General features: G+C 43.4%; 1 protein-coding gene across 2 annotated transcripts in view; it reads left to right on the top strand.

Annotated features, from left to right (window-relative positions):
* Positions 1-26,172, top strand: part of CAP2 (cyclase associated actin cytoskeleton regulatory protein 2) — a 163,796-nt gene that overhangs the window by 16,123 nt on the left and 121,501 nt on the right. The window contains exons 2-3 of one of the 2 annotated variants that reach the window (XM_062187370.1): positions 7,857-7,978; positions 11,307-11,407. In XM_062187370.1, coding sequence (XP_062043354.1) covers positions 7,858-7,978; positions 11,307-11,407 — 222 coding nt within the window. In that variant the 5' untranslated portion in view covers position 7,857. Of the gene's footprint in view, positions 1-7,856; positions 7,979-11,306; positions 11,408-26,172 lie in introns of those variants that run through there. The other variant, XM_062187371.1, reaches the window with a different exon arrangement.

Below are 26,172 nucleotides of genomic sequence, written 5' to 3'. Positions count from 1 at the left end.
GGAGTGAACCAGCAGATGGAAGACCTCTCTCTCTACCTGTATCTATAACTTTGTCTTTCAAATAAATAAAATATTTTAAAAAATGAAAAAAGAAAAAGAAATAGAAAGAAATGTTGGAGGAAGAAGTTCTGAAATTGAGGCCAACTCCCCTGAAGTTCTCAGGGAGTCGTTTCTGCTGACCAGATGTTCTGCGTGGCTGCCTGACCTTTTGAACGTCACTATTCCCACTGAGGGCAGAATGAGGTGGGATGTCTTGGTAGTAGCCAGCCTGTTGATCGCTAACCATGCTTCAGAATGCGTACCTGTGCCCCATCTGCACGTGATAAGTGAAGTGCAGTGCAGCAAAGTGAAGCTCTTTGCCCAAAGCTCCCCAGCTCGTGAGAGCCAGGTACAAATCCAGGCCTGTCTGATTCCAAAGCCAGGAGCTCTCTCTATCATCCCAGCTAAAGATGAAGAAAACCACTGAGACCTTATGCAGTGTTTGCAAGTGTATGGAATGCTCTCTTTCTGGGCATTGTTATGCAAAAGTTTAGAAATGTGGCCACCGTGATTCTTCGGCCATTGTCGTTGTACAGTGGGCACAGCATTGGATGTAAAATTGCGCAGTTAGGAGTTAAGCAGCTGTACTTGAGGATGGGTTTCCTAAAATGACCAATGACACAAAAAATGTAAACAATGACAGCCATTTTTTTCCTCCCAGGAAAATATTTTCTTGATCCCAGAATACTTCATTATTCCATGTACAAGAGGATACCAACTGGCTGCATCTTCACTGAGATGCAGGAAGTATTTGCAAATACTGCTAGAAATGTGGTACTGGAATAGTTTGAATTGTTTAAGTGTTTAGAATGCTAACATTTATTTGATGAAGAAAACCTTGATTTATAAACTCTGACCCAGAGACAGTATGCAAGGCCCATCTTCCTCTTCTTTCCAGACATGGTGAAAATCCTTTCTAAATAGATCAACAAGAAAACAAATCATCTCAAATGATCAAAACACTGGGGATAAAGAAAAGATTCCAGCCGGCGCCGCGGCTCACTAGGTTAATCCTCTGCCTGGGGCGCCGGTGCCCAGGGTTCTAGTCCCAGTTAAGGCGCCAGTTCTGTCCCAGTCCAGCTCTCTGCTGTGGCCCGGGAAGGCAGTGGAGGATGGCCCTAGTGCTTGGGCCCTGCACCCGCATGGGAGACCAGGAGGAAGCACCTGGCTCTTGGCTTTGGATTGGCACAGCACGCCGGCCATAGTGGCCATTTCGGGGGTGAACCAATGGAAGGAAGACCTTTCTCTCTGTCTCTCTCTCTCACTAACTCTGCCTGTCAAAAAAATAAAAATAAAAATAAAAAAAGATTCCAAAAGCATTTTTCGGCAAGGAAAACACAAGTTATATCAAAGGATCAAGGATCAGAATGCTTTTGGATTTTACAAGAGCAAAGTAGGAAGCTAGAAGATGATGAATCAATACGTTTAAATCTGTAGGAAGCTTTCTGGCCTGGAATTCTATTCTTAGTAGACTACCTCTCAAGTGTGAGGGCAAAATGAAAACATTTTCAGACTTGCAAGATCTCAAAAAAAATTCACCTTTCATGGACTGTTGTTTTAAAAGAAGATGCTGTTGCTGCTTACAGAAGGGCACCCAGAAAGAGGAAGCCATGAATCCAGGAACCAGGGTGCATGGGAGCTGGGGGAGATGGTCTCCAGGACACGGGTGATGGCAGAATCCGGGTCTCAGGCATTCTGTGGGTCTGCGGAGCCGTTGTGGACTTGGAGATCTACCTCAGAAAGATTCCTGTGAGAAGAGAAGCTGGGGGAATTCCACATGTGTGTGGCCCTGGGGAGAGGGCAAGGGCTCAGAGATGAATAAGTGTTTATACGGCTTTATATAGAAAACTGAGAGGCTGAAGATAATGACTTCAGGAAAACAGGTAGCATGAGAAATGGAAAATGATCGTAGTACACTTCATGACAGAGGTGCACATGCTTCTACTTGCATTAACTGAATAGTGATCAGAGCAAAATTGTGATATGGACCATTAGGTTGGACAAAAGAAAATAATTGCATGTATGTGGTGCTGAGGATGGGGCAAGAAAAGAGCAAACTCTTGCATTTTCAAGGGGAACTCGATATTAATGTCTCAAACTGAAGGAAAATGAGCAAGACACAGAGACAGAAGCATGTTATTTAGAAGTAAGAAGGCAATTACTGAAAGAAACGGCTAAAATTATTGAAAATGGTTGACTCTTGAGACAAAAAAATAAAAGAAGATAAGCAAGGGCTTTTTTTTTTAAGAAGATTTGTAGACCTATTGACTACATTCTGTGCAGGTCAAGCTTTGATAAAAGGAAAAAATGAACTTTCAAAATGGAAAAGTGAGGAGGAGGTTCAAGAAGGAGAACAATGACAAAGATGGCTGTACTTCTCATTATAATGAAACTCAAAAGAGAATGCTGAAAAATTAATACTAAACCTGGTGTTGGGATTAACCCCCTCCCAGACTGAGTTCAGGCTCCTGGCTTTAGCCTGGTCCATACCTGGCTCTTGTGGACATTTAGAGAGTGAACCAGTGGATGGAAGAGCCTCTCTCTCTCTCTCTCTCTCTCTCTCTCTCTCTCTCTCTCTCTTCCACACTCTACTTTTCAAATAAATACAAGTAAGTAAATAAACAACCACAACAAAACCATGGCTCTCCTATGAGGTTTCCTAAAGCAGATCTTTAAAGGAAATGTGAAGTGCCATAAACTCGCATCTGTTTCCTTCTACAGGCCCTGGTCCATGTTTTGTGTTTTCTTTTGTGAGCTGTAGATTCTGGGCACTTCTCCTGGGGTTGGCTTTTGGTAGGATGGGGTAACTGGAGGCTCTGGGGTACCACATTGGAGCTGCACCATCTGACCCAGTCCCTAGATTCTCCAGCTGTGTATCTGGCTTCTCTTTGCTCCTCATCTAATTCTTAGAATATCTTATTCCAGCCATGGCACCATATCCTCTACTCTCCTGGTCTCCTGAGCAGAACTGGTGGGTCTGTGCACCTGGCCCCGACTCACTCTTCACCCTCAGCTTGGTGTCTGTGTTCGCCTGACTGCCCTGTGCATTTCCTCCACCTAGGTCTTCATTCCCGGCTCCCATTAAAACTTGGCCAGATCCACTCTGAAAGGCCAAGGGGAATGGCACCACCTGGAAAGAATTTGGGGAATCTGCAGCTCTGGTCTTTCCTTGTTCTTAAGAGCCAGGATAGCAGCTGAGGGTATGTGTCGGAGGAGAGGGAGAGAGAGGAGAAGGAGAGGGCGAGATAGACACAGAAAGAGGAAGTATGAGACAGAGAGAGAATTTGTTTCCGGGGGAGGGCTTGGCCATCTTGGACCCCACCCTCCTCCTGGGAGTGCTAATGTGTATGCTGGCATATAGCCTTTACTTTGGCTTGAATTTCTCTTGGAAACCGTTCTAAAATGTGAAAAACCCAGAGACATCCTTTAGCTTCCTTGCAAGAGCTACACGTTGACCTCTTGAAAGGCCACAGTGAGACTCAATCCTTGCTCATGCTGATTTTACAGGAAGTGACATGGGGAGACGCTCAGACTGCCTTCCCTCCTGGTCCGCCCAGCCCCGCTCCTGTCTTTAAGTATCCAGAGCCCTCGGTGCTAGGGTGTGTGGGGGCTTTGTTGGGGAGGCCAATGAAGCAGCGGTCCGTGTGAAATGTGACACACCTCCCGCAGCATCCTGGCCTGCGAGCTGCCGGTGCTGGCTGGAACCTTTCCGTGGCGCGGGGCACGGGAGCTGGCTAACCAAGCAAACACATTTTTGCTCCTAGCCTGGACGAGGGCCACCGTGGTAACATTTGGCGAGTTGAGTGGCAGGGGCCGTGGACAACCGCGAACAGCTGGGCGACTATTAAAAGATCCGAGGGGCTTTTATCATTTCTCAGATGGCCTTCCCTCACCCCCAGGACACCCATGTCCCTTGCAGGGAGATTGCGTAAAGGAGTCCATTAGATTCCTTCTTCCTTTTTTTCCCCCTTCTATTTCAATGGAAGCAAATGCTGTGACGCGAGGAGGGAAAGAATAGATGAGAGACTTCTAATTTTGAATCCCCTTAGGATTAGATGCTGATGTGAGCCGTGCAGAGCTCGCTGCTCTATATTTTGAGAGAGTCGCCTCTGGCAGTTTCTGGAGAGGTGACTTTCCAGAGGAGCCAGCAGCCCCGCCCGCCGTCTGGGGACCAGCTGACTCCTGGACTCAGCATCAGGCAGCTATTCGGGCTTCTGAGGAGGATCGCCTTGCTTTTTAAAATGCCAGTGGCCTCTGGTCATGGTGCCTAAGCTCACAGTGAATGGTCTACAAAATACAAGAGAGACTCATACCTAGTTGCCAGTAGAAATGCAAACTATCAGAACAGCGAATTTACCCATGCTGAGGACAGCCCGGTCTGGGTCCCGGGAGCATGCAGCTGCTCCTCTGTTGCTGAGAATGGAAGTCCTTTGTTTAGAAAAGAAAGCTGGGGTCTGCGTTGTGGCACCGCAGGGTCAGCCGCTGCTTGCAACGCTGGCCTCCCATACCGGAGCACCAGCTCAAGTTCTGGCTGCCCTGATTCTGATCCAGCGCCTTGCTAATGTGCCTGAGAAGGCAGCAAAGGATTGTTCAAGTACTTGGGCCCCTGCACCATGTGGGAGACCTGAGGAAACTCTGGGCTCCTGGCTTTGGCTTGGTCCAACCTTGGCCACTGTGGCCAACTGGGGAGTGAACCAGCAGATGGAAGATTCTTGCTCTGTGTGTGTGTGTGTGTGTAAGACTTTACCTTTCAACTATATACATTTTTTTAAAATAAAAAAATTATTTATGTATTTGAAAGGCAGAGAGACAGAGCTCTCCCATCCACTAGTCACTCACCAAATGCTCACAACAGCCAGGGCTGTGCGAGGGCCAGGAGCCCAAAACTCCATCTGGGTTTTCCACACAGGTGGCAGGGACCTAGCTACTCACTGCTACCTCGCAGGATTTGCACCTGCAGGAAGCTGGCTTGGATTCGGTGTGTAGGCATCCCAGTGCCTAGCTCTGGAAAGTTCTAGAGTTGGGAAGAACCACAGGCGCCAACCCGCATGAGGCCCCTTCTGTTCTATGCGGTAGCAGTGTGGCTTTGCCCAAAGTAGTCAGAAGCCGATGTGGTCAGAATGCAGGACCAGGAGCTGGGTCCTGTGAGATAAATTAGATTGGATATCATTCCTCAGAGGAACACACATGTAAATTGTTTTTATTTTATTTTATTTTTTTGGCTGGGCAACCCTATTCTAAACATTTGTATTAAACTACTTCATACCCCCCAAACTGAACAGACCACACAAACAAAAATTATCATTGATATCTGTAAAATCATGAAGAGTTTGTACTCCTGGCTCTTTTGTCTTGGTGGTTTTCAGAGCAGGAAATGAGCTCCATTAAGTAGTGTCACTGATTTCTCCATCTTGACACAAATGTGAATTCTAGGGCCAGTTAGTTGAAGGTGTGCACCCTACACACACCTGGTTACACATCTGTTTGGAAGCAGGCAAAGTGGATACCACGCTCCACTTCCGTACTCAGTCCCTGAGTCAGTTTCCACCCTTGTTTATTCCAACCGACGGGCTACTGAGATTACATCACCAAATCCCACTAAATTTTGTCTAAAAATATCCAGCAGCCTTACAAAAAGAAAATTACATGTCGCATATTTTAAATCAAAATTCCTATTCTTCTTATAATTTGGCATACTTATAATTTGGAATAATTCAGCAACAGAAACAAATCACTAAGGAGTGGAAAACAGCCAGCCCCTGGAGGTCACAACCTCTCCTTGCCTTCTAACTGATGCTCAGTTTCCTAAACTCTTTGTTCTCCTGTGCTGGACCCGTTGGTTTCATCTGTGGGTTTCGAGTCCCCCAGAGAATTATACTTTAACAGAGCAGTTATTGGGAGCGATAGAATATGCTTCCAGCATATAGCAGACTAAGAATTGCCAGTATCGAGGCTGGCATTGTGGCACAGCAGTTTCATCTACCACTTGGGATGCCGCAGCCCATTTCAGAGTCTCCGTGTGAGTCCCAGCTACTCTACTTCCAGTCGAGCTTCCTGCTGGTGTAGGACTTGAGTCTCTGCCCCCTATGTGGGAGACCTGGAAGTTCCTGAAGTTCCTGACTTCCGCCTGTCCCAGCCCCGGTTGTTGTGGGTATTGGGTGAGTGAACCAGCAGATGGAAGATACCTCTCTCTTGTTCTGTCTCTTTCTCTCCATCTCTCCTTCAAGCAGATGAAAATAAATAAAGTTTAGTAAAGAAGAATTGGCAGTATTACATTTGAGATATGTTTGCATTTTTTTAAAAAAGATTTATGTATTTATTTTATTTGATCAGCAGAGTTACAGAGAGGCAGAGGCAGAGAGAGAGAGAAATCTTCCATCGGCTGGTTCACTCCCTAAATGGATGCAACAGCCGGAGCTGAGCTGACCCAAAGCCAGGAGCCAGGAGTTTTGTCCGGGTCTTCCACGTGGGTGCGGGGGCCATCTTCCACTGCTTTCCCAGGCCACAGCAGAGAGCTGGATCAGAAGCGGAGCAGCCGGGACTTGAACCAGCACCCGTATGGGATGCTGACACTGCAAGCAGCAGCTTTACCTGCCACACCAAAGCATCAGCCCCCCTAGTTTGCATTTTAAGTGCTATACACAAAGGGTACTTTAAAAAAATTCATGGAAATGAAATTAAAATTAAGTATATTTTGGTGCAAAAAGATATGAATTCATGCTACAAAAAGTCATCAAAAAATTCCTGAAAAATATAAATTATGGGAAAGACTATGCAATGATTTCCAAGAGTTTTTGCACCAAAATAATCTATTTTTAAAAGGCAGTTACAGGGCTGGCGCCTTGGCTCAACAGGCTAATCCTCCTCCTTGCGGCGCTGGCACACCGGGTTCTAGTCCCGGTCGGGGCGCCGGATTCTGTCCCGGTTGCCCCTCTTCCAGGCCAGCTCTCTGCTGTGGCCCGGGAGTGCAGTGGAGGATGGCCCAAGTGTTTGGGCCCTGCACCCCATGGGAGACCAGGAGAAGCACCTGGCTCCTGCCTTTGGATCAGCGCAGTGTGCCGGCCGCAGAGGCCATTGGAGGGTGAACCAACGGCAAAAGGAAGACCTTTATCTCTCTCTCTCTCTCTCTGTCCACTCTGCCTGTCAAAAAAAAAAAAAAAAAGGCAGTTACAGAGAGAGGGGAAGAGACAGAGAGAGAAGTCTCTCTGCTGGCTCACTCCCCAGTTAGCCAGAACAGCTGGAGCTGGGCAGATCTTGAAGCCTGGAGCCAGGAGCCTCTTCTGGGTCTCCCATGAGGGTGCAGGGACCCAAGCACTTAGGCCATCTTCTACTGCTTTCCCAGGCACATCATTAGGGAGCTGGATCGGAAGAGGAGCAGCTGGAACTTGAATTGGCACCCATATGGGATGCCAGTGCTGCAGGCTGGGATTTTAACCTGCTGTACCACAACACTGGCTCCCAAAATAATCTTTTAATTCCACTTTTCCATAAGCTCCTTGAATTACCTTCGTAGATGGTATTCTTTAACAGGATGCCCTCATGCCAGCACTTGAGAGTGCTATAGAGGGAGTTGATGTTTGTATCTTACTTTTTGGGCTTGTAAAAATCATTCAGCAAAAATCAAGCTTAACATCATTTGCCACTTTTTGTTGTTTCAAGCTCTATATCCTTCAGAGTTCCACACACTTTCCTGTTGTTCTGGGCAATCAAAGCCATTCTGAGTGATTCCTGTTTCCCCATCACTGCTGTTGAGTTTGATGCTGTCAGTTTGCTCCCCTGCCCTTGCTCATGCAGCCTCTGTGTGCCTGTTGTTCCAGAATGGGAGACATGCAGGGCCTGATGGAGAGGCTGGAGCATGCGGTCAGCCGGCTGGAGCAGCTCTCTGCAGAGTCACACAGACCTCCTGGGGACTGTGGGGAAGTCAACGGTGTCAACGGAGGTAGGGCCACAAGCTCGTCACCACAGGTCTCCCAGGGGGTCTCTTCATTTCGCTCCCATCATTTAGCTCTCCAGACACATTTCCACCTGCTTTCCTCAGCGCTCCTGCTCCCTCCTTTATAAGTGACCCTAACGTTAACCAGAGCCAAGCAATCCTTGAACAGAGAAAGGAAAGAAAGGTTCAGCCCACAATCTGCAAGAATTACCAACATCTGTGCCTGCGAAGAGCCTAATCCTGGTGCCAGATGTCATCATTCTTTCATCGCAGTGTTTGTGCTGCTGCTCGCTGGACCATCCAAGTAATTCCCAAAAGAGAATAGAATGTTTTGGATTAGAATGCAAATGAGAAAGAATTATCACTCGGAAGGCTTTACTGGTAAAGGAAATATGCTATTACGTTTAGGAACTGCAGCTTTGAAGGGAGTTAGTCTGACGTGAAGCCAGACGTGACTTCGATGTGCCATTGCCACATCCAGTTGTTTACCTTTGCCTACTCCTAACCACGTACACTCTTAAAAGCTGGCAGTTGATAGCATGCTTCAGAAAAAGACTTTTTAAAAAGTCTGTGATTAAACATAGAAAGCTGACAACTTCCTTCAAAGGGCACCATCTGCGGCAAACTCTCCAAATTATCTACAAAAATTTTCCCAACTCTTTCTTGTCTAAAGTTGCAGTTTAACAAACAAAAGTACAGGATACCCAATTAATTTGAATTTCAGATGGAGAACAGAATTTTTGTTTATAAGTGGGTCCCAAATAGTGCATGGATTATAGTCCATGGTACATACTTACCCTAAAAATGTTTTTGTTGCTTATCTGAAATTCAGAAGTAACCAGGCAATCCATATTTAATATGGAAACTCTGTTCTTGTCACACATGCATTTCCTCCTTATCTGACCCATTTTGAGTCGTGTCAGGCTTCCGAGAGCTGAGAAAAGCCTTGGGGAAGAGGAGGCTTAAAAAAAGAAAGCTTTCCCAGGGAAGACTTTGGTGGAGCTGCTAGAATTTCAGGCGTAGCTGGAGCTGTGCCTTGTGCTGCATGCCACTGGACAGAAACCACTGTGTGAGCACAAATGTGCTGGCTGGTGCTCCCCCGGACTAGAATGAATGGAAGGAGGTGAAGTTCAAAGACAGGCTGCCAGGGGCCTGTAGGTTTTGTCGGCACCAAGTGAGACCCATCTATGATTTCATTTTAAACCTCTTGTTTTTTAACCTCCAGTTGGCCGATGAGATTCAGTAACTCTTATTGAAGAAAATATTTTCCTGTTCTCTTCAGTAACTTTGCTTTATTATAGCACTGGAGTGATTAAAGATAGTTCTCTAACTTTGACCACACACATAGAAAGCCTGTGAACATACAAAGTAAAGTTAAAATCCAACTTCCAGGAGATTGTATAGTGCTGTTGAGTAAAGACAAAAAAAAAAAAATTCCTCAATAATTTGGAGCTTGCTTATCAAAGAGGTACCAGACTATACCTTATATTTTCTCTATTAAAGTTTTTCCCTAGGAAAACTATCTTGGAAAATTAGTCAGCTAAGTAAAATTTGAGGACATATAGTTAAGATATTTATGTGATTAAGTAAGTCTCTCTAACTTAGCAAACCATTCCAGACCAGTTATCAAAGCAAAGATCCTCAAAACAACTTAGCTGGCAATTTGTTATCACATTTGAAAAGGAGTAATTAGTAAGTAGGATAATTAGTAAAATGCCTGAATAACTTAAATATTTCACTACTTCTAAACATTAACATTTCCGTTTCTTCTTAGCCAGTTTTGGTATTTCTCTAAATTCTCTTCTAAACAAATCCTTAAGAACAACATTTCAGCTTAAATATAAACTTTATCATTCCTTTTTTTTTTCCACTTTAAAATAAACTTTTAGAAGGAAAACAATCCTTTACAAATGTATCATATGCATAGAAAAAAGACCCTATTGTGACACTGTGAATATGTTTTAGGATATGGAATTTTTTTTCCCTGATAATCAGGTAAGCTCAGCCCCAACTGTTGAAAAATATTTTTGCATGCCTACCAAGTGACAAGCATTGTGGTAGGTGTAAGGAAATCTCAGATGAATCACACACAGACCTAATCCTGCACAATCTTTGGTCTCCATGTGTTACTGTCCAGAGCCTCACATGCTTTGATTAAGGGATGCTCCAAGGATGCAATCTGGGGAGAAAGGCCACTAAAGACTGCCCGGAGGAGGTGTGAGCAGAGCAGCGTGATGAAAGGAAATTGGAAAATGTTTTCTTTTATCTTCTAGGTAGAAGCATTTCTATCGTGTTTCTGAAACTTTGTCCTGCTCTAGCTACTCAACAGAGACCTCTCAGGCTTCTCCCAAAGCAACAGACCAGTTTATCTGATTATAAATGCATTCACAGGGAATCTCTAGCCCTATGCCCTTTTTATGTTCCAGAAGTGTTTTGAACTAACTCACTCAGCTCCAAAGCCTGCCTGGAAATGAGAGTGTAGGAGCAGAGAGCGGTCAGCAACTCTTGCCCTCACCCCTTGGGCCTGAGGAAATGGCCAGTTGAGAATAAGAAGGAAGGAAGAAAGCTTTATCCAGCTGACCTGAGAGCATGGAGGCTCTGTTTTTGCACTATGAGAAAGACAATCTTCAGATTTGGTTTGGACGTTAACAGCCTGTAGTGCTGTTTCTCAGTATTAGGAGTCAGAGACCTGAATTTTTTTTTTTTTTTTTTTTTTGCCTGTGAATTAAAAAGCCCAGGATGGAATGCAGAGCTCATTGGCTGTGCTGTCTGCACTTCAGCTGTTGTATTCGTCTGGCAGAGAACTCCCTTCATGTGTTGGCTCAGCAAGCATTTTCATTCCCACCGTGGTGGTCTCTCCTGCCCCCGTGGAAAGTGAAGAAGGCATGTAATGATTAGAATCAGCTTTTCCTCCAAACCCAAAGTCCGTTGCTACCTCTGCATTGTCCTGGGCGCCTGGACAGGTGGCTGTAGAAGGCAGTACACTGCTCTGGATAAATCTGGCTGGGTTGAGTTTTCCTTTGCTGTGTAATGTTGGTCCAGTCATGTGCTCCCTTTGCCTCTCAGTGTTCCCAACAGCAACACTGTGATGGTGCTGCTGACCTCCTGGGTTTGGGGGAGTCTTGAGTGGACAGTCCTTGCTCAGGAGGATGAAGAATAGGAAGACTGAGCCATTGAGAAGAGCTTAGTCAACATAGGTTGGGTGAAGAACTGACTCAGTGAAGGAATTAGTGAGACTGGCATTGATGATACTCAACTCCCACATTCCCTGTAGCAAGACAGCTCCAGCTTTTCATTAAATCACCAGAGAATAACAAAATGTCCCTCTTCCAAGGTGTGGCGCCCTCCGTGGAAGCCTTCGATAAGCTGATGAACAGTATGGTGGCTGAGTTCTTAAAGAACAGTAGGATCCTTGCTGGTGATGTAGAGACTCACGTGAGTACTTTCCACCCCTGTTGGCTGGGGAAAGTTTGGAATGGGCAGCCCAGCCTCTGACAACTCAAACAGTGTGATGACTTTTTTCTGTAAATTTGTTTACACAAGCTAGGCATGTGGTAGCCAAAATATTTGTGTATGCATGCATTCATTCATTCCTGCAACACTTACTGATTGTGCACCACTAGGCTCTGTTCTTGAAGCGGGGAGTACAGAGTTGAACATATCAGGCCATGCCCTGCCCTCACAGGACTTCCACCTGACTGGAAAACAGTAGACGAGAAGCCTTCACAAAGAGCGTGGAAAATGTGTCTTATGAAAAGCTGATGCATGATTTTAAAAACTTTTTGCATCACAGTGAACTTACTGTCTCATCCCATCTTCCACAAACTTCTTGAAGCCCCCTTGTGTATAAATTCATTCAGGTAGCAAATGTGACCAAAAATGTAAGAAAGCAGGGTTATGATACAGAAAATGCCCGGAGCGGAACTGCTGTTTGAGATGTGGGGCGGTATTTGCAGAGCTGACAGGTGAGCGCAGATCTGAGTGGAGAAGGGAGTGAACTGTGTAGCGAGGTGAGCAAGAAGGAAACAGAGAGGGTGAAATCCCAGAGGAGGGACCACGCTCAGCATGGCCTCTGCAGAGGAGGCCAAGGAGAAGGTGAGAAAGGAGAGAGACAGCAAGGAGCCAGAGCCCAGCAGGGCCTTCTCAGCCACAGTAAGGGACTCACTCTTCTACGTGTGATAACAAGACATAGAACACGAGGCACGGGAGTAGGCACCACTTGATTGATGCTTTAAAAAAGCTCCCCTGGCTCATCTGACTCAGTCATCAGCCAGCCTTCTCGTTTCTTCAACGTGCAGCTTGAGGGTGTCACCTCACACCCATTAGGATGGCCTCTATCATCATAATGATAGGACTAAGAGTCAAAGGGATCACATAAATAAGACTAATGTCTGCAAATACTAACTGATAGAATTAAAAAGGAGAGAACGATCCAACATGGGAAGTGGGATACACAGCAGACTCATAGAATGGCAGATGTCCTAAACAGCACTCTGGCCTCAGAATCAGCCCTTAAGGCATTCGTATCCGGCTGAAAAGCCCATGAGAGTATTCCAGGCATGGAAAGCCAAGACACTCTGGCAAAAAAAAAAAATGCCCCAAATGAAAGATCTCTGCGAGTGAGATCCCAATGGAAAGAACAGGTCATCAAAGAAGGAGGTACCTTTCTCTAAAGGGAAGAAAGAACTTCCACTTTGACTATGACCTTGTCTAAACATGATCAGAGTCGACGAACTCAAAAGGCTTCCATAGCCTAGGCAACTCATGACAAGAGTAAACAACAGTGTCAATTTGTTAAGTCAACAACAGGAGTCACTGTGCACTTACTCCTCATGTAGGATCTCCGTCTTTAATGTGCTGTACGTTGTATTTTCATGCTATAACAATTACTCAAATAGTATTTTTCACTTTGTGTTTCTGTGTGGGTGCAAATTGTTGAAATCTTTACTTAATATATACTAAATTGATCTTCTGTATATAAAGATAATTGAAAATGAATCTTGATGTGAATGAAAGGGGAGAGGGAGTGGGAGAGGGGAGGGTTGCAGGTGGAGGGAAGTTATGGGGGGAAAAAGCCATTGTAATCCATAAGCTGTACTTTGGAAATTTATATTCATTAAATAAAAGTTAAATAAAATAAAATAAAAATATACAAGGCGGAAAAAAAAAAAAAGAATGGCCTCTATCAAAGAAGCAGTAGGAATTGTTGGCGAGGGTATGGAGAAATCAGAACCCTTGGGCCCTGTTGATGGAAATGGAGCATAGTTTAGCCATGGTGGAAAAGAGTGATGGCTCTTCAAAACGTTAACAGTGGAATTACCATATGTTCCAGCAGGTCCACTTCTGGATATGTAACTCCCAAAACTGAAGGCAGGGTCTCAAAGAGATACTGTACATGCCATAGCATTACTCACAATAGCCAAAAGGTGGAAAAACAGCTCAAATATCCATTGACAGATGAATGGATAAATAAAATGTGGCTTGTATGCACAAGAGAGTGTGATTCAGCCTTGGAAAGGAGGAAGATCCTGTTAGATGCTGCAACACGGGTGAACCTTGAGGGTATTAGGCTAAGGGAAATAAAACAGACACAAAATGATGCATATACCCTCTGGGTGCATGGGGTAGTCAAGGTTCAAGGGGAGAAGAAGTAGAATGGTAGCTGCCAAGGGCTGGCAGAGGAAAGGAGAGTGAGCTGTTGTTTAATGGGGACAGAGTTTCGGTTTTGCAAGAGGAAAATGTTTTGTTCGTGTATTGTTTGTACAGCAAGGCGGATACACTTACTGCTGCTGAGTTGTAAGCTTACAAATGGGCAAGGTGGAAAGTTTTATGTTAAGTGTATCTTACTACGATTTGAAAAGAAAGTATAGGTTGAGGGAAAACAAAACCATAGAATTGAGAATCTCTGGATGGGAAAAGACCCTTAAAGGTAACCTAAGCCAATCTCCCAGTTTTAGATTTTTCCTATTTTTTTTAAATGTTACTGTCATCCATGAGGTGGGCCATTGTTTGCCTACCTATAACAAAAATCAAATGTAATAGGCTAAGCAATCTAAAAAACTTAGAAAGAAATTTATTGCCAGGTTCTTCTTTTTCAATGGATTTTGTTTCTCTTGGAGAATTGAATTCTAAATCCATCTGCCTATAAATTTCTCAGATTTGAGATAATGCTGGAAAAAAATCGTCTTCAGTATAGATTCAAAAAATCTGATTATTGAAAAAGGTTGTGATTTAAGAGTTTCTAAAAACATAAAAAGGGGTTCTGTCTTTGCCTCTCACTCCTCCCCCAGTTAGACACCACAGGCAACACTCGAGCACCAGTGTTCTGGATTATACCAGTTATACCAGAGGTTTGTCATTAAATTGTCACTTATTTCACCACACTGCAGTGTAACTGTTTGTCACATCTAAGACAAAGATTCTTCATTCTGTTAAGTATTTCTATGGAAGTACCCATTGGTGAAAGTAGTTTTGACATACGGCCTGTTGGCTTTAAACGTAACGCACAGCTCCACTGTTCCTCTGGTCTGAGATTCGTATGCACCACGGTGTTGGCCCAGCCTCTTGTCTTCTGAGGAATGGCAGTACCTGAAAGCTAACCAAAGAACCTTGTCCCCAGGTAAAGAAGGTGTTTGCAGGATTGTTGAATGTTTACTCTGGTGAATACGAGCACAGTGATTCCCACATCATTGTTACTATGAACTAATGTTAGCTGACATCATGCTTCTGGGTACCCAGTGCGTTGTAACTGCTATGAGACTGCATCACAGAACAGAAATAGAAACTTCTTAGCGGAGACCACTGAGGCCTTCAGGCACTTAACTTTGCATTTTAAAAAATGTAGGATTTGCATTCTGAGTCTTCAAATTACATCCTAAACAGCACTTTATATTCTTTTTCGAATTGAGTAATCAAGTGTAGCTTTATTTACATGAAGTTTTTTCTTCTCTCCACTCAAAGGAAAGAATATTCTCAATTAGGAGTATGTACTAGTTACAAAAGCTTATATTTTCACTAGTTTTAAAAAAATGGAATTAAGAAGGGAAAAGAAGAAAGGGAGGGAGGAGATAATGAAGAAAGAAGGAAGGAAGGAAATCAGGGAAGAAGGAGCCAGGGAGGGAGAAACACTTGTCCTCTGAAAGTTTAGACCCTGGTTCTGTAACACAAAGAAAAGAACAGGCAGCTACAGACCATCTGCCCATTACTTTAATACTTCGAACAAGTAGTTTATGTTTTCTCTCTTATAGAACCATGTGTCATTGGTATTAAGCTTGCAGCTGCTGCCTCTCATATGAGCCAGAAATGGGGGTTGAACTTTGTTCTAAGAACACACCTGTTGCCTTGAAAAAAAAAAGCCCCTCACATACCTGATTGTGCAGTATGGAAATCTGAGAATGACACGAATGTGCATCGTGCTAAATCTTGTCCCTATGCTTGCAAGCTGCTTCACAGATATCAGTAATGAACAGGGGCCGCCCAGCTATGATTTAACGTCTGTCTCGATGTGTTGGCTGCCGGGCGGGCTTCATTTACTGAAGACTCAATAGTCTATTGACGGAACAGACCACAAAAAGGGGAACTAATAGCTACAATTAGGAAGCTCTGCTGAGCCGAAGAACACAACAGGTTTAGAAAAGATTAGATTTTATAAAGCCTTTCTTATACGCAACATAAACCAAAGGGCTTATTTAAATTACTCCTCAAGCCAAGGACACTGACACAGCTTGCACCCCTTTAAAAAAAAAAGAATGAACAATTCAGGGTTCGATAATAGATGTTTAGAGTAAATATAATCCAAATATAGTCCTCATTGTCGAAGTTTCTCCAAAAACTGAACCCACATAAACCCAAGCTCTTGATTGAACATCATTTACCCATAAGTGAACTAATGTGATTTTTGGGGGGAGAAGAGAGTATTTTTAGCAAAAATGTCTTTTTATTATTCATGGTATATGGTACTCATCTCTGGTCTGTTTCTTAGTGATTGGATAATTATTAAGCAACTTCAAATCATAGATGTTCCTATCCCAAATCCTTTTTGAAGTTTTGTAGGATTTATATTTTTCATTGTTTCTTGGGGTCTGGAACATTAATTTCCTGTTCTTGATTAAAGTAGACTTTCAAAACCTCTTTTACTGGGGCCAGCATTGTGTTGTAGTGGGTAAAGTCACAGCCTGTGATACCCACATCCCATATGGGTGCCGGTTCCAGTCCTGGCTGCTCCACTTCCAATCCAGCTCCCTGCTAATGGCCTGGCTAATGCAGCAGAAGTCCTTGGGCCCCTGCCACCCACCTGGGAGATCTGGAAGAAGCTCCTGGATCCGAGTTTCAGCCTGGCCTAGCATTGGCTGTTGTGACCATCTAGAGAGTGAACCAACAGATGGAAGATCTCTCTCTCTCTCTCTCTCTGACTTTCTAAATAAATAAATAAATTTTTTTAAAAAACCCATCCTTTATTAATTGTTTAAGAAAAGTGGGAGAATCCAGGGTCAGGCATTTAGTGTAGCAGTTAAGATTCCTGCATACCGCATCAGAGTACCTGGTTTGATCCTCGGCTCTGTTTCCTGATTTTAGCTTCTTGCTAATGGTGCAACCTGGGAGGCAACAGGTGATGGCTCACATGGTTGGTTCCCTGCCACCCAAATGAGAGACCTGCATAGAGTCCCTGGCTAGTGGCTTTGGCCCTGGCCCAGCCCAAGTCCCGGCTGTTGTGGGCATTTGAGTAGTGAGATGAGATGAGATGAGATGAGATGAGATGAGATGAGATGAGATGATGAGATGAGATGATGAGATGAGATGATGAGATGAGAGCTCTGTCTGTCTCTCTGTGTGTTCCTCTTCCTCTCAAATAAATACAACTTTTGTGACCATCGGAGTTTGAGCCAAAGGGCCATACAGCTCCGCTGCACGCAGTGCGCAAGGAGCACACAGCGATGGAGACACATGCCGCAAAACGTGACGTCCTTGCGTTCTACTTCGTTAAGGACATTTTCTGACAGTTGGTAAAGCCCAATTTTTGATGGGTAACAATCACTATACTGGATATTTCTAGTCTTTATCATTTATTTCAATCCTCTACAAAATGTTTCCTTTGTTTTATGCCGTACTGGTTGGGTAATACGTTTGAAGTTGTGGAATGAGATGTATTCCCTTCTCTGACCAGCACCAGCAGTTTGTATCTGGAGTTTAGAGCTGGCTCTACCCTCTCCAGCATGACCTTGATCTTGTCCCTGATAGTCCTTAACAAGACAGAGCCACATCCTCTATCTGGGCCCCTGGCTGTCAACAGCCAGTGCCAGTGACTCCTCGGTTACCTCCGCCTTAAAGCAGAAGGGGGCTATGAGGGCTCCAGATGAAGGGCTTGCAATAGTTTTGGTCACCATGATCAAGTGCATCCTGTGCTGTGCCAAGGAAAGCCTGGTGAGCACCAAGCAGAAAGACATGGGTCAGAGAACGGATGCACTAAAAATAAAATATCTTCACACTTTACAGTGATCCTGAGAAAACCTGCCTGGCGCGTTTACAAAGACCGTCCCTCTGAGAGTCCGCCCTGGGGTCCCCAAGGTGTCTTCTCTTCCTTTCATGGCCCTTCTCCCTGGAGTTAATCATAATCCAAACTCTGGAATAAATAGCATAACAATGTTTGTTTATTTTACTAATTCTGTCTGTATTCTTCCAGTTTTCTTGAATTCAGAAAATATTCATGGGTCATTTGTACTCCTTAAAAACATGATGCTTGGGGCTTTGTAATCTGGATCTGTGCGGGGTCCCCAGCCCCAGCCCCAGAGGGTTGGAAGCCCCAGTTTGGGGTTGACTCAGAACCAGCCTGTTCCACACAGATCTCCTGGCTACCCGAATTGCCTTCAGGCATGTTGGTCCTCCCCTCCACTTCCAGTCTCCTGCTAATTGTTTTAGTTTGAACATTTATTTATCTTACAACTAGCACAGAGTGTCTTGGCGATCACAAGCCCAAAGGATCCGTCTATCTTTCAGTTTCTCCACATGGCATAGATCCAAAGCATGGCTTCCATAAAGAGTTCTGCCTGGGGTTGTGTGGCTGTCTTAGCCATCAACAATGGGCTTTTTGGAGAAGGAAGCACTCAGAAATCATCTGTTCCAATTACATGCCCCTTTTCTTCTTTCTCGCTGCCTTTCTGTTTGCCTTTTCCCTTTCTTCTTCCTCCCCACTCTTCCTTTTATCTTTCGCCCTCCTTTCTTTAAATACATTGTTTTTCTTTTTTATTTCTCCATCCCTTGCTCCTTCCATCTTTGTTTCTACTTCCTCCCTCCCTCCCTCCCTCCCTCCCTCTTGACCCTCTTCCCTTCTTCCCCACCTCCCTGCTTCCTTCCTGTCTTTCCGTCTCCTGCAGAGAAGGGGCCTGCACCTGGAGAGGTCAGGTGATGAGGTCAGATGCCGAAGGACCACAGAGACTTGGCAGGGCAGGAGCAGAGGCCGCAGTCTCAGTACACCATGTTGGCAGACAGTGCTCTGACCCCCTGGGCAGCTGTGTATCACCAGCTTTGTAGGTGCTGGGTCCCTATGAGACGCAAGATGGCACTGACCTGGCCCTCTCACCCTCTCTTCCATTTGTGGTGCGGGCTAGGCAGAGAGGGTGGAAAGCTGCTGTCACTTCCCAGTGTCTCCGCTGGGTAAGGCAGTAGGGGCCGCGTGTCCCTCACACGTCCTCACTTCTGTCCCATCTCACTGGCCTCTTCTCAGCCTGGTCATTACTCACTGTGCCGTTGCTATTAAATTTGCAGAATTCACAGAGGTCACAGACAGGCCAGTCTCACTTATCATTTCTTCCCGAGAATATGGAGAATTTTTATTCTCAGCACTGAACACATACTTTGCTACCAGACATGCTTTGACTCACAGCCCACGTCCTGCTGAGTTGCTGACCTTACTTGGACATAGTGTGACCACTTTTTCACTTAAGGAAATTTGTTTTTAGACCATAGAATTCCCATCTCTCTCACTGAGCATTCTGATTTCATGTCAGGTTTAGAGCGTAGGGCCCTGGCTAGTAAGAGGCTGGACTTGGACTCAAAACATCTTGGAAGGGCCACCAGGTGTCACCAACCACTAGGATTGGCCTGTTTACTAAAAAGGAAAGCTAGCATCAAAGTATCTTGCCAAAACAAAGAATTGGGTTCCATGAGTCTCTAACTTAACTGTTTTCTTCCTAGACAGCAAATATGCTTTTTGCCATACTCTTGCTGGAGTAGTTGTTTAGTCTGTTTCTTAATTAATGTATTTTTGAATAAGTCATCTATTTGTATGAGTGCAAGAATGCCAGCCAGATAAAGCAAGACATTAAGAAGTATACCAATCTGCATGTTTTTACTGTAAATAGATACTTTTTTTTTCTTTCATGGCTTCTAAATTTTGAGTTACCATTTAAAAGCTTTTCCTTGTAATACTTTCCATGGCTTCATTCTTCGTGCCCGCACATGACCAGGTGGGACTTGATCTCGGTGCGTGCTGTAAGGTTGGACCCTTCAGGGATTTCCATTGTTCCCATCGCCACTCATGTGTCAGTCACTTCCCTCATGGAATCACATGCCGCCTTTATCGTGCACCAGAGCCTGCATGTCTCAGGGTGAACGTTTGGATTTTCTGTTCATCCCACCGAGCTCTCTGCTCCTGTGTCAGCACCACACTGTCAGAGCTGCTGGGAGTGCAGACTGTGTTTAATGTGCTCGCTGTGGTTCACCTGCCTCTTGCTCTTCCTCTCCTCTCCAGATTTGCCTTTTCATCTGTATCCAGAGAAAAATGTCAGTGTCTTTACTGGGATCAAGTTAAACTTATAAATTAATATATTAAAAAGTCCATCAGTGTAATATTGAGTTGTCTTATCCCAGAACGGGATACGTCATTCTACCAGCTCAGGCCCATTGTTGTACCTTCCAGGGATTTTTTTCTGATAGGATTTTTGCACAATTCTTGAGTCTGTTTTGAGGGAGAGCGTTACCATTGCTAAGAAATGGACTGGTTTCACCTGTGTATTTTCTCGTTTTAAAACATTTTTATTTATCTATTTAAAAGGCAGACAGACAAAAGGGACACAGAAAGATCCAGTCAACTGGTAGCTGGCTCACTCCCCCAAGTGCCCACAGTGGCCTGGGCTAGGCCAGGCCAACGTCAGGAACTCAGTGACAGAACTGTCTTCAGGTTGTGCGTTAACAGGAAGTTGGAGTCAGGAGCCTAACAGGGATTCTGACCCTGGTTGTCCAGGATAGAAAAAGGGAGTCCTAAGTGGCATCTTTTATTAAATATTTTGATTTATTTACTTACTTTTATTTGAAAGGGGGAGAGAGAGAGAGAGAGATCGAGATCTGCTGATGCACTCCCCCAAATGCCAACGACGGCCATGACTGGGCTAGGCCAAGGTCTCCCACATGGACAGCAGAGAGCCAAGTCCTTGGGCCATCACCTCTTGCCTCCCAGGTGCATGTAAGCAGGACGCTGGATCAGAAGTGGAGGAGCTGGGATGTGGGTGTGCGTGCATCCTAGGCCTCAGCTCACCCGCTGTGAAGTTGTTCTTCATAGATGTGACGGCTCCTGATTTCTTTGTTTTGTTTTTCTCTAGCTACTTTTCTTCAGTTACCCACTTTTCTTGATGTTTTGCATAACTTTTCAGTTGATTATCCAGTTTTCTAGGTACATAATTGTTTGCAAACAGTAATTGCTTTACCTCTTTCTTTCTAGTTTTTGTACCTTTAATGTCTTTTTTCTTTTCTATGTCTTTTAAGATAGTATTTAACAAATATTAATAGTGGCTTATCTTTGAGCAAGAATGACAGCCCAGTAAGTATGCTTGTTCTGAATTGAAAGTGTTTGTGTAATCATTTTTTAACATTCAAATCTGTGTCTTTTTTTAAATACAACAGTTAAATTTTGTCTACTCTCTTTTTAGCACCAATGGAGACAATCATTATTTTTTCCTTAGATATTTTAATATGATTAATTATATTCATATATCTACTAATATTGAGCCATTCTTATATTTAGGAGACTGTAATTATGTGGAAATGACAACTCCAAACTTTGCTCTATGTTTCTTTCAAGATATTCAAAGGAAAATATGAAGTTTTCTGAGTCATATTAGAGCTCATTTGTTCAAGAAAAATATGCAGTTTTTGAAAAAAAAATTTTAATTTGACAGGTAGAGTTATAGACAGTGAGAGAGAGAGAGAGACAGAGAGAAAGGTCTTCCTTCCATTGGTTCACTCCCCAAATGGCCGCCACGGCTGGCGCTGTGCTGATCCGAAGCCAGGAGCCAGGTGCTTCCTCCTGGTCTCCCATGCAGGTGCAGGGGCCCAAGCACTTGGGCCATCCTCCACTGCCTTCCTGGGCCACAGCAGAGAGCTGGACTGGAAGAGGAGCAACCGGACTAGGATCTGGCCCTGATATGGGATGCCGGCGCCGCAGGCAGAGGATTAACCAAGTGAGCCATGACGCCAGCCCGAAAAATCTTAATGTCTTAAGTTTTATTACTAATATATTATTAAAGCAAATGAATTTTAAACACCTTTTTATGCTTAAAACCGTTGCTTTGTTACAGTACATTCTTATTTCAGACCACCTCTCCAGAGGAAGAAATTATTTTTTAGCATAGATTCATAGTTAAACTCTAGCCAACAGATTAGAAATGTTTAATTGTTGAGAAAAAAATTCAAATTAACTTTAAAACAGCAGTTTTGGTTTTGGAATTTTTTTAGTGTTATGCACATAACCTACGTTTTTCAAGTTTCAAGTGTAAATAAACCAGCAACAACAACAACGTATAGGGATTATAGTGCATCCTGCTTCTTGCATCACTCATTATTGCCTGTACTAACAATTTAAGCAGGAAGAGGAAGAGCCTCCACAATGAAATTAGCCTTTACTGGTCTGTTTTCAGTAGCAGATTCTTTAGGGGCAATTGAATTCTTTGACTGAGTAAGTCAGACACAGCAGAATCCTCACCAGCACTGCTGAATCCGACAGGGATTCCTGTGCTGCATAGAGTTCACGATGGGATGGGCGGAATCGTGTGCCTGGTGAAGAAAGTCCAGGCTGTTCCTTCCGAGCTGGCCAAGAGTGGATGCACGCAGTGGCTGTGGTTCTTCCTTCTCTGCCTCCGTAGAACAGCAGCCTGGTTCTCCCTTTCTGTTCTTTGTTGGCTGGAATAAGCAAAATGAAACAACAGACGTACATAGTGACAAATTCTGAGCATGGCCATGGCCTCCTGTGGTTGGGGGTAAAGTCATCACCTGTACCTTTTGTTCTGCACCCGGAAAAATTAGATTGAGCCTTGCATGAATGTCATGGCTCTATGCAGAAGCACAGTGTCTGTCTATAGCTCAGAGTGCCATGTTTCACTTACCTGTTTTCCCTGCCTTTTTCTTTCTCCACTATCTTTCCTTCTTTCTAAAACTATGCCAATAATTGGAACATCTGTTATTGTCTTCTATCTGGATTTCAGGGTAACTTAATTACCTGAAGGCTGGAGGCTGCCTCAGCATTAATACTTTGTCCAAAAGTAATGACCTCTTTACATTCTGATTTCATTTAGATTATTATTTCTACACATGCGCCCATCCCCACAGAACTCTCTCTCATTCGCTCTCACTCTTGCTCTCCATTCTACTAAGAATTCCTCCTAATACTCACCATACCATTTTCATTACATTCAAGTTTGGGTCAACTACACAACTGCCCAGGCCCGAGAGTCAGGTTGACTCTAGGAAACGTGTTTGTAGATTTGTTACCATACACATAACAAATATAAGATGTTTCCCAGTCTTAGTATGTTTTTCCCTTTTCAGTTGTATGAGCATACTTCAAAACATTCATGGAAACACACAATGAAAAGACGATTTTTGGTACAAAAATATTTGAAATTCAAGCATAGTTTTTTCAAAATGTGCATTTTCCATGAACTTTTTGAATTACCCCTGTATTGTGGCTTAACACTGTTCATTTAAAAATATGGAAGTCTGTATACATGTTATAGCACATTACGAGCCAAGTCTTTTAATATGTCAAATATGTTTTGTTTGTATAAAAGAAAACAGGACAGCCAGTGAACTAATAATTTATAACTTATGTGTGTTTGCACATAAGATCCTTCTCTTTCAGGAAAGTCTTTTTAAATATTAAAAAAATTAAGATATTTGCGATGCCAATATTTGTCTTCCCAATTGATTTAAGTAAAATGGATTAACATACAAGTAAGGTAGTATGACGTATGGCTTTGGACCACCTGCTGAGTGCTGGGACTTATTACAAGATTCCAGAATTATGCTGTTTCCCCTGCCCTGTCTTTCAGTGTCTTAGCACTGTGCCCATCATAAGTGCTTAATAAATGTCTGCTAAATGAATGAATGAAAATGAATATTCATATGAATACATCAAGTTATCAGTGAATAATTGAATCAATGAGTTTACATAGTTACTACGGCTGGCAATTTGAATCAAGCCAAAACCTAGATTATCAGTTTTTAAAAAATCAAGGATATGAGCCATGGATTAGCCAAGTAAAATATTGAGAAGCAGACTATGAAGTGATGGCTGCGTCTCCTTAGATTTTTACCACACACACTTGAATTGATTTATCTAGTGCCTTCTTCATTGCCTTCATTCTCCTTTCTGTACTGTAGTTGAGGAAAGTGAGCCATTGAAGGACTCGAGCTTTTAGACAGCTTAGCAAGAGACAACCACTCAGAGAATTTATCAGTGTATTGACTAGGTAGTTGCTGCCACTGGGCTATGCTCTACTGAGACAAGATATTTTTGTGAACCTTGCTATAAACATTTTAAACTGAAGGTCAGTGTTTCGGAAAAATTCAAATTTTGTTTGGCTTTTCTGTTTGCATTGAGTTTCAGTGTGTCTCTCTCCCCTCAATCATTAACAGTCACAATGATAGTGATCGGGCAAGAAATAACTTTGGAATCTGAAAGGGCAAATTGGGAAATTAAATTTTTGGCTAAGGCTTCACCATGCATTTTCAATAATCAAATCTCCCTGGTTTTAAGAGTCTTTAGCTGAATTAATAAAACTGTAAACATCTGGGTGGAAAGTGAAAAACCCAGTGAATTATCTCAATCTATCCAAATACAGACAGTGCTAAACTTTTAAATGAGACCTCCTCTCCCACAGTTTATTGGGAGAATCTGGGATGGCACTTTCCCATAGATCTAATGTGAGCCATGGATGGTTAAGTTCCGTGCAAAGAAACAGAGGAGCTGCTGCCCGTGTGCAGGACACAGGTGGCTGCCGTCCAGAAACGATGTCCCTGGTGCAGAGTCTGCGAGGACAACTGCAGGAACTTTCTTTTTTTTTTTTTTTTTTTTTTACTTTTATTTAGTAAATATAAATTTCCGAAATACAGTTTATGGATTACAATGACTCCCCCCCCCCCCATAATTTCCCTCCCACCCACACCCCTCCCATCTCCCGCTCCCTCTCCCATTCCATTCACATCAAGATTCATTTTCAATTATCTTTATATACAGAAGATTGATTTAGTATATATTAAGAAAGATTGCATCAGTTTGCACCTGCATAGAAACACAAAGTGTAAAATACTGTTTCAGTACTAGTTATAGCATTACTTCTCATTGGACAACACATTAAGTACAGATCCCACATGAGACATAAGTACACAGTGACTCCTGTTGTTGACTTAACAATTTGACACTCTTATTTATGGTGTCAGTAATCTCCCTAGACTCTAGTCATGAGTTGCCAAGGCTATGGAAGCCTTTTGAGTTTGCCAATTTCAATCTTATTCTGACAGGGTCATAGTCAAAGTGGAAGTTCTCTCCTCCATTCAGAGAAAGGTACCTCCTTCTTTGATAGCCCATTCTTTCCACTGGGATCTCACTCTCAGAGATCTTTCATTTAGGTTTTGTTGTTTTTTGTTTTTTTTTTTTTTTTTTTGCCAGAGTGTCTTGGCTTTCCATGCCTGGAATACTCTCATGGGCTCTTCAGCCAGATCCGAATGCCTTAAGGGCTGATTCTGAGGCCAGAGTGCTATTTAGGACATCTGTCATTCTATGAGTCTGCTGTGTATCCTGCTTCCCATGATGGATCGTTCTCTCCCTTTTGATTCTGTCAGTTAGTATTAGCAGACACTTGTCTTGTTTGTGTGATCCCTTTGACTCTTAGACCTATCAGTGTGATCAATTGTGACCTGAAATTGATCACTTGGACTAGTGAGATGGCATTGGTACATGCCACCTTGATGGAATTGTATTGGAATCCCCTGGCACGTTTCTAACTCCACCATTTGGGGCAAGTCCGATTGAGCATGTCCCAAATTGTACATCTCCTCCCTCTCTTATTCCCACTCTTATATTTAACAGGGATCACTTTTCAGTTAAATTTAAACACCTAAGAATAATTGTGTGTTAATTACAGAGTTCAACCAATAGTACTAGAACAAAAAAAAAATACTAAAATGGATAAAGTATTACAGTGTACATCAACAGTCAGGACAAGAGCTGATCAAGTCACTGTTTCTCATAGTGTCCATTTCACTTCAACAGGTTTCCCCTTTGGTGCTCAGTTAGTTGTCGCAGATCAGGGAGAACATATATTTGTCCCTTTGGGACTGGCTTAATTCACTCAGCATGATGTTTTCCAGATTGCTCCATCTTGTTGCAAATGACCGTATTTCATTGTTTTTGACTGCTGTATAGTATTCTATAGAGTACATGTCCCATAATTTCTTTATCCAGTCTACTGTTGATGGGCATTTGGGTTGGTTCCAGGTCTTAGCTATTGTGAATTGAGCAACTGCAGGAACTTTCAACTGAGTAATTTTGTACTTTTTATGTTCCCAGGCATAGTAATGGAACTGGATTGGAAGTGGAGCAGCCGGGACACAAACTGGTACCCATATAGGATACCAGCGTCCCAAGTGGTGGCTTAACCTGCTGTTGTGCCATAATACCCGTTCCTAAGTCTGGTTTTGAAATGTTATTTTTGTAGTACTACATCTTTATATATTTGACAAAAATATCAATATCTGATAGATGAGACATTCTGTAGAAAATTCTTGAGACCAGCACCATGACGCAGTTGGTTGGGCCGCTGCCTGCAGTGCTGCATCCCACATGGGAGCTAGTTTGAGTTCCAGATGCTCCACTTCTGCTCCAGTTTCCTGCGAATGTGCCTGAGAAAGCAACAGAAGATGGCCCAAATGCC

The sequence above is a fragment of the Lepus europaeus genome, chromosome 3, assembly GCF_033115175.1.
Source record: "Lepus europaeus isolate LE1 chromosome 3, mLepTim1.pri, whole genome shotgun sequence".
NCBI lineage: Eukaryota > Metazoa > Chordata > Mammalia > Lagomorpha > Leporidae > Lepus > Lepus europaeus.
Note: the sequence above shows the minus strand (reverse complement) of the source record. Positions and strands in the feature narration are given on the sequence as shown.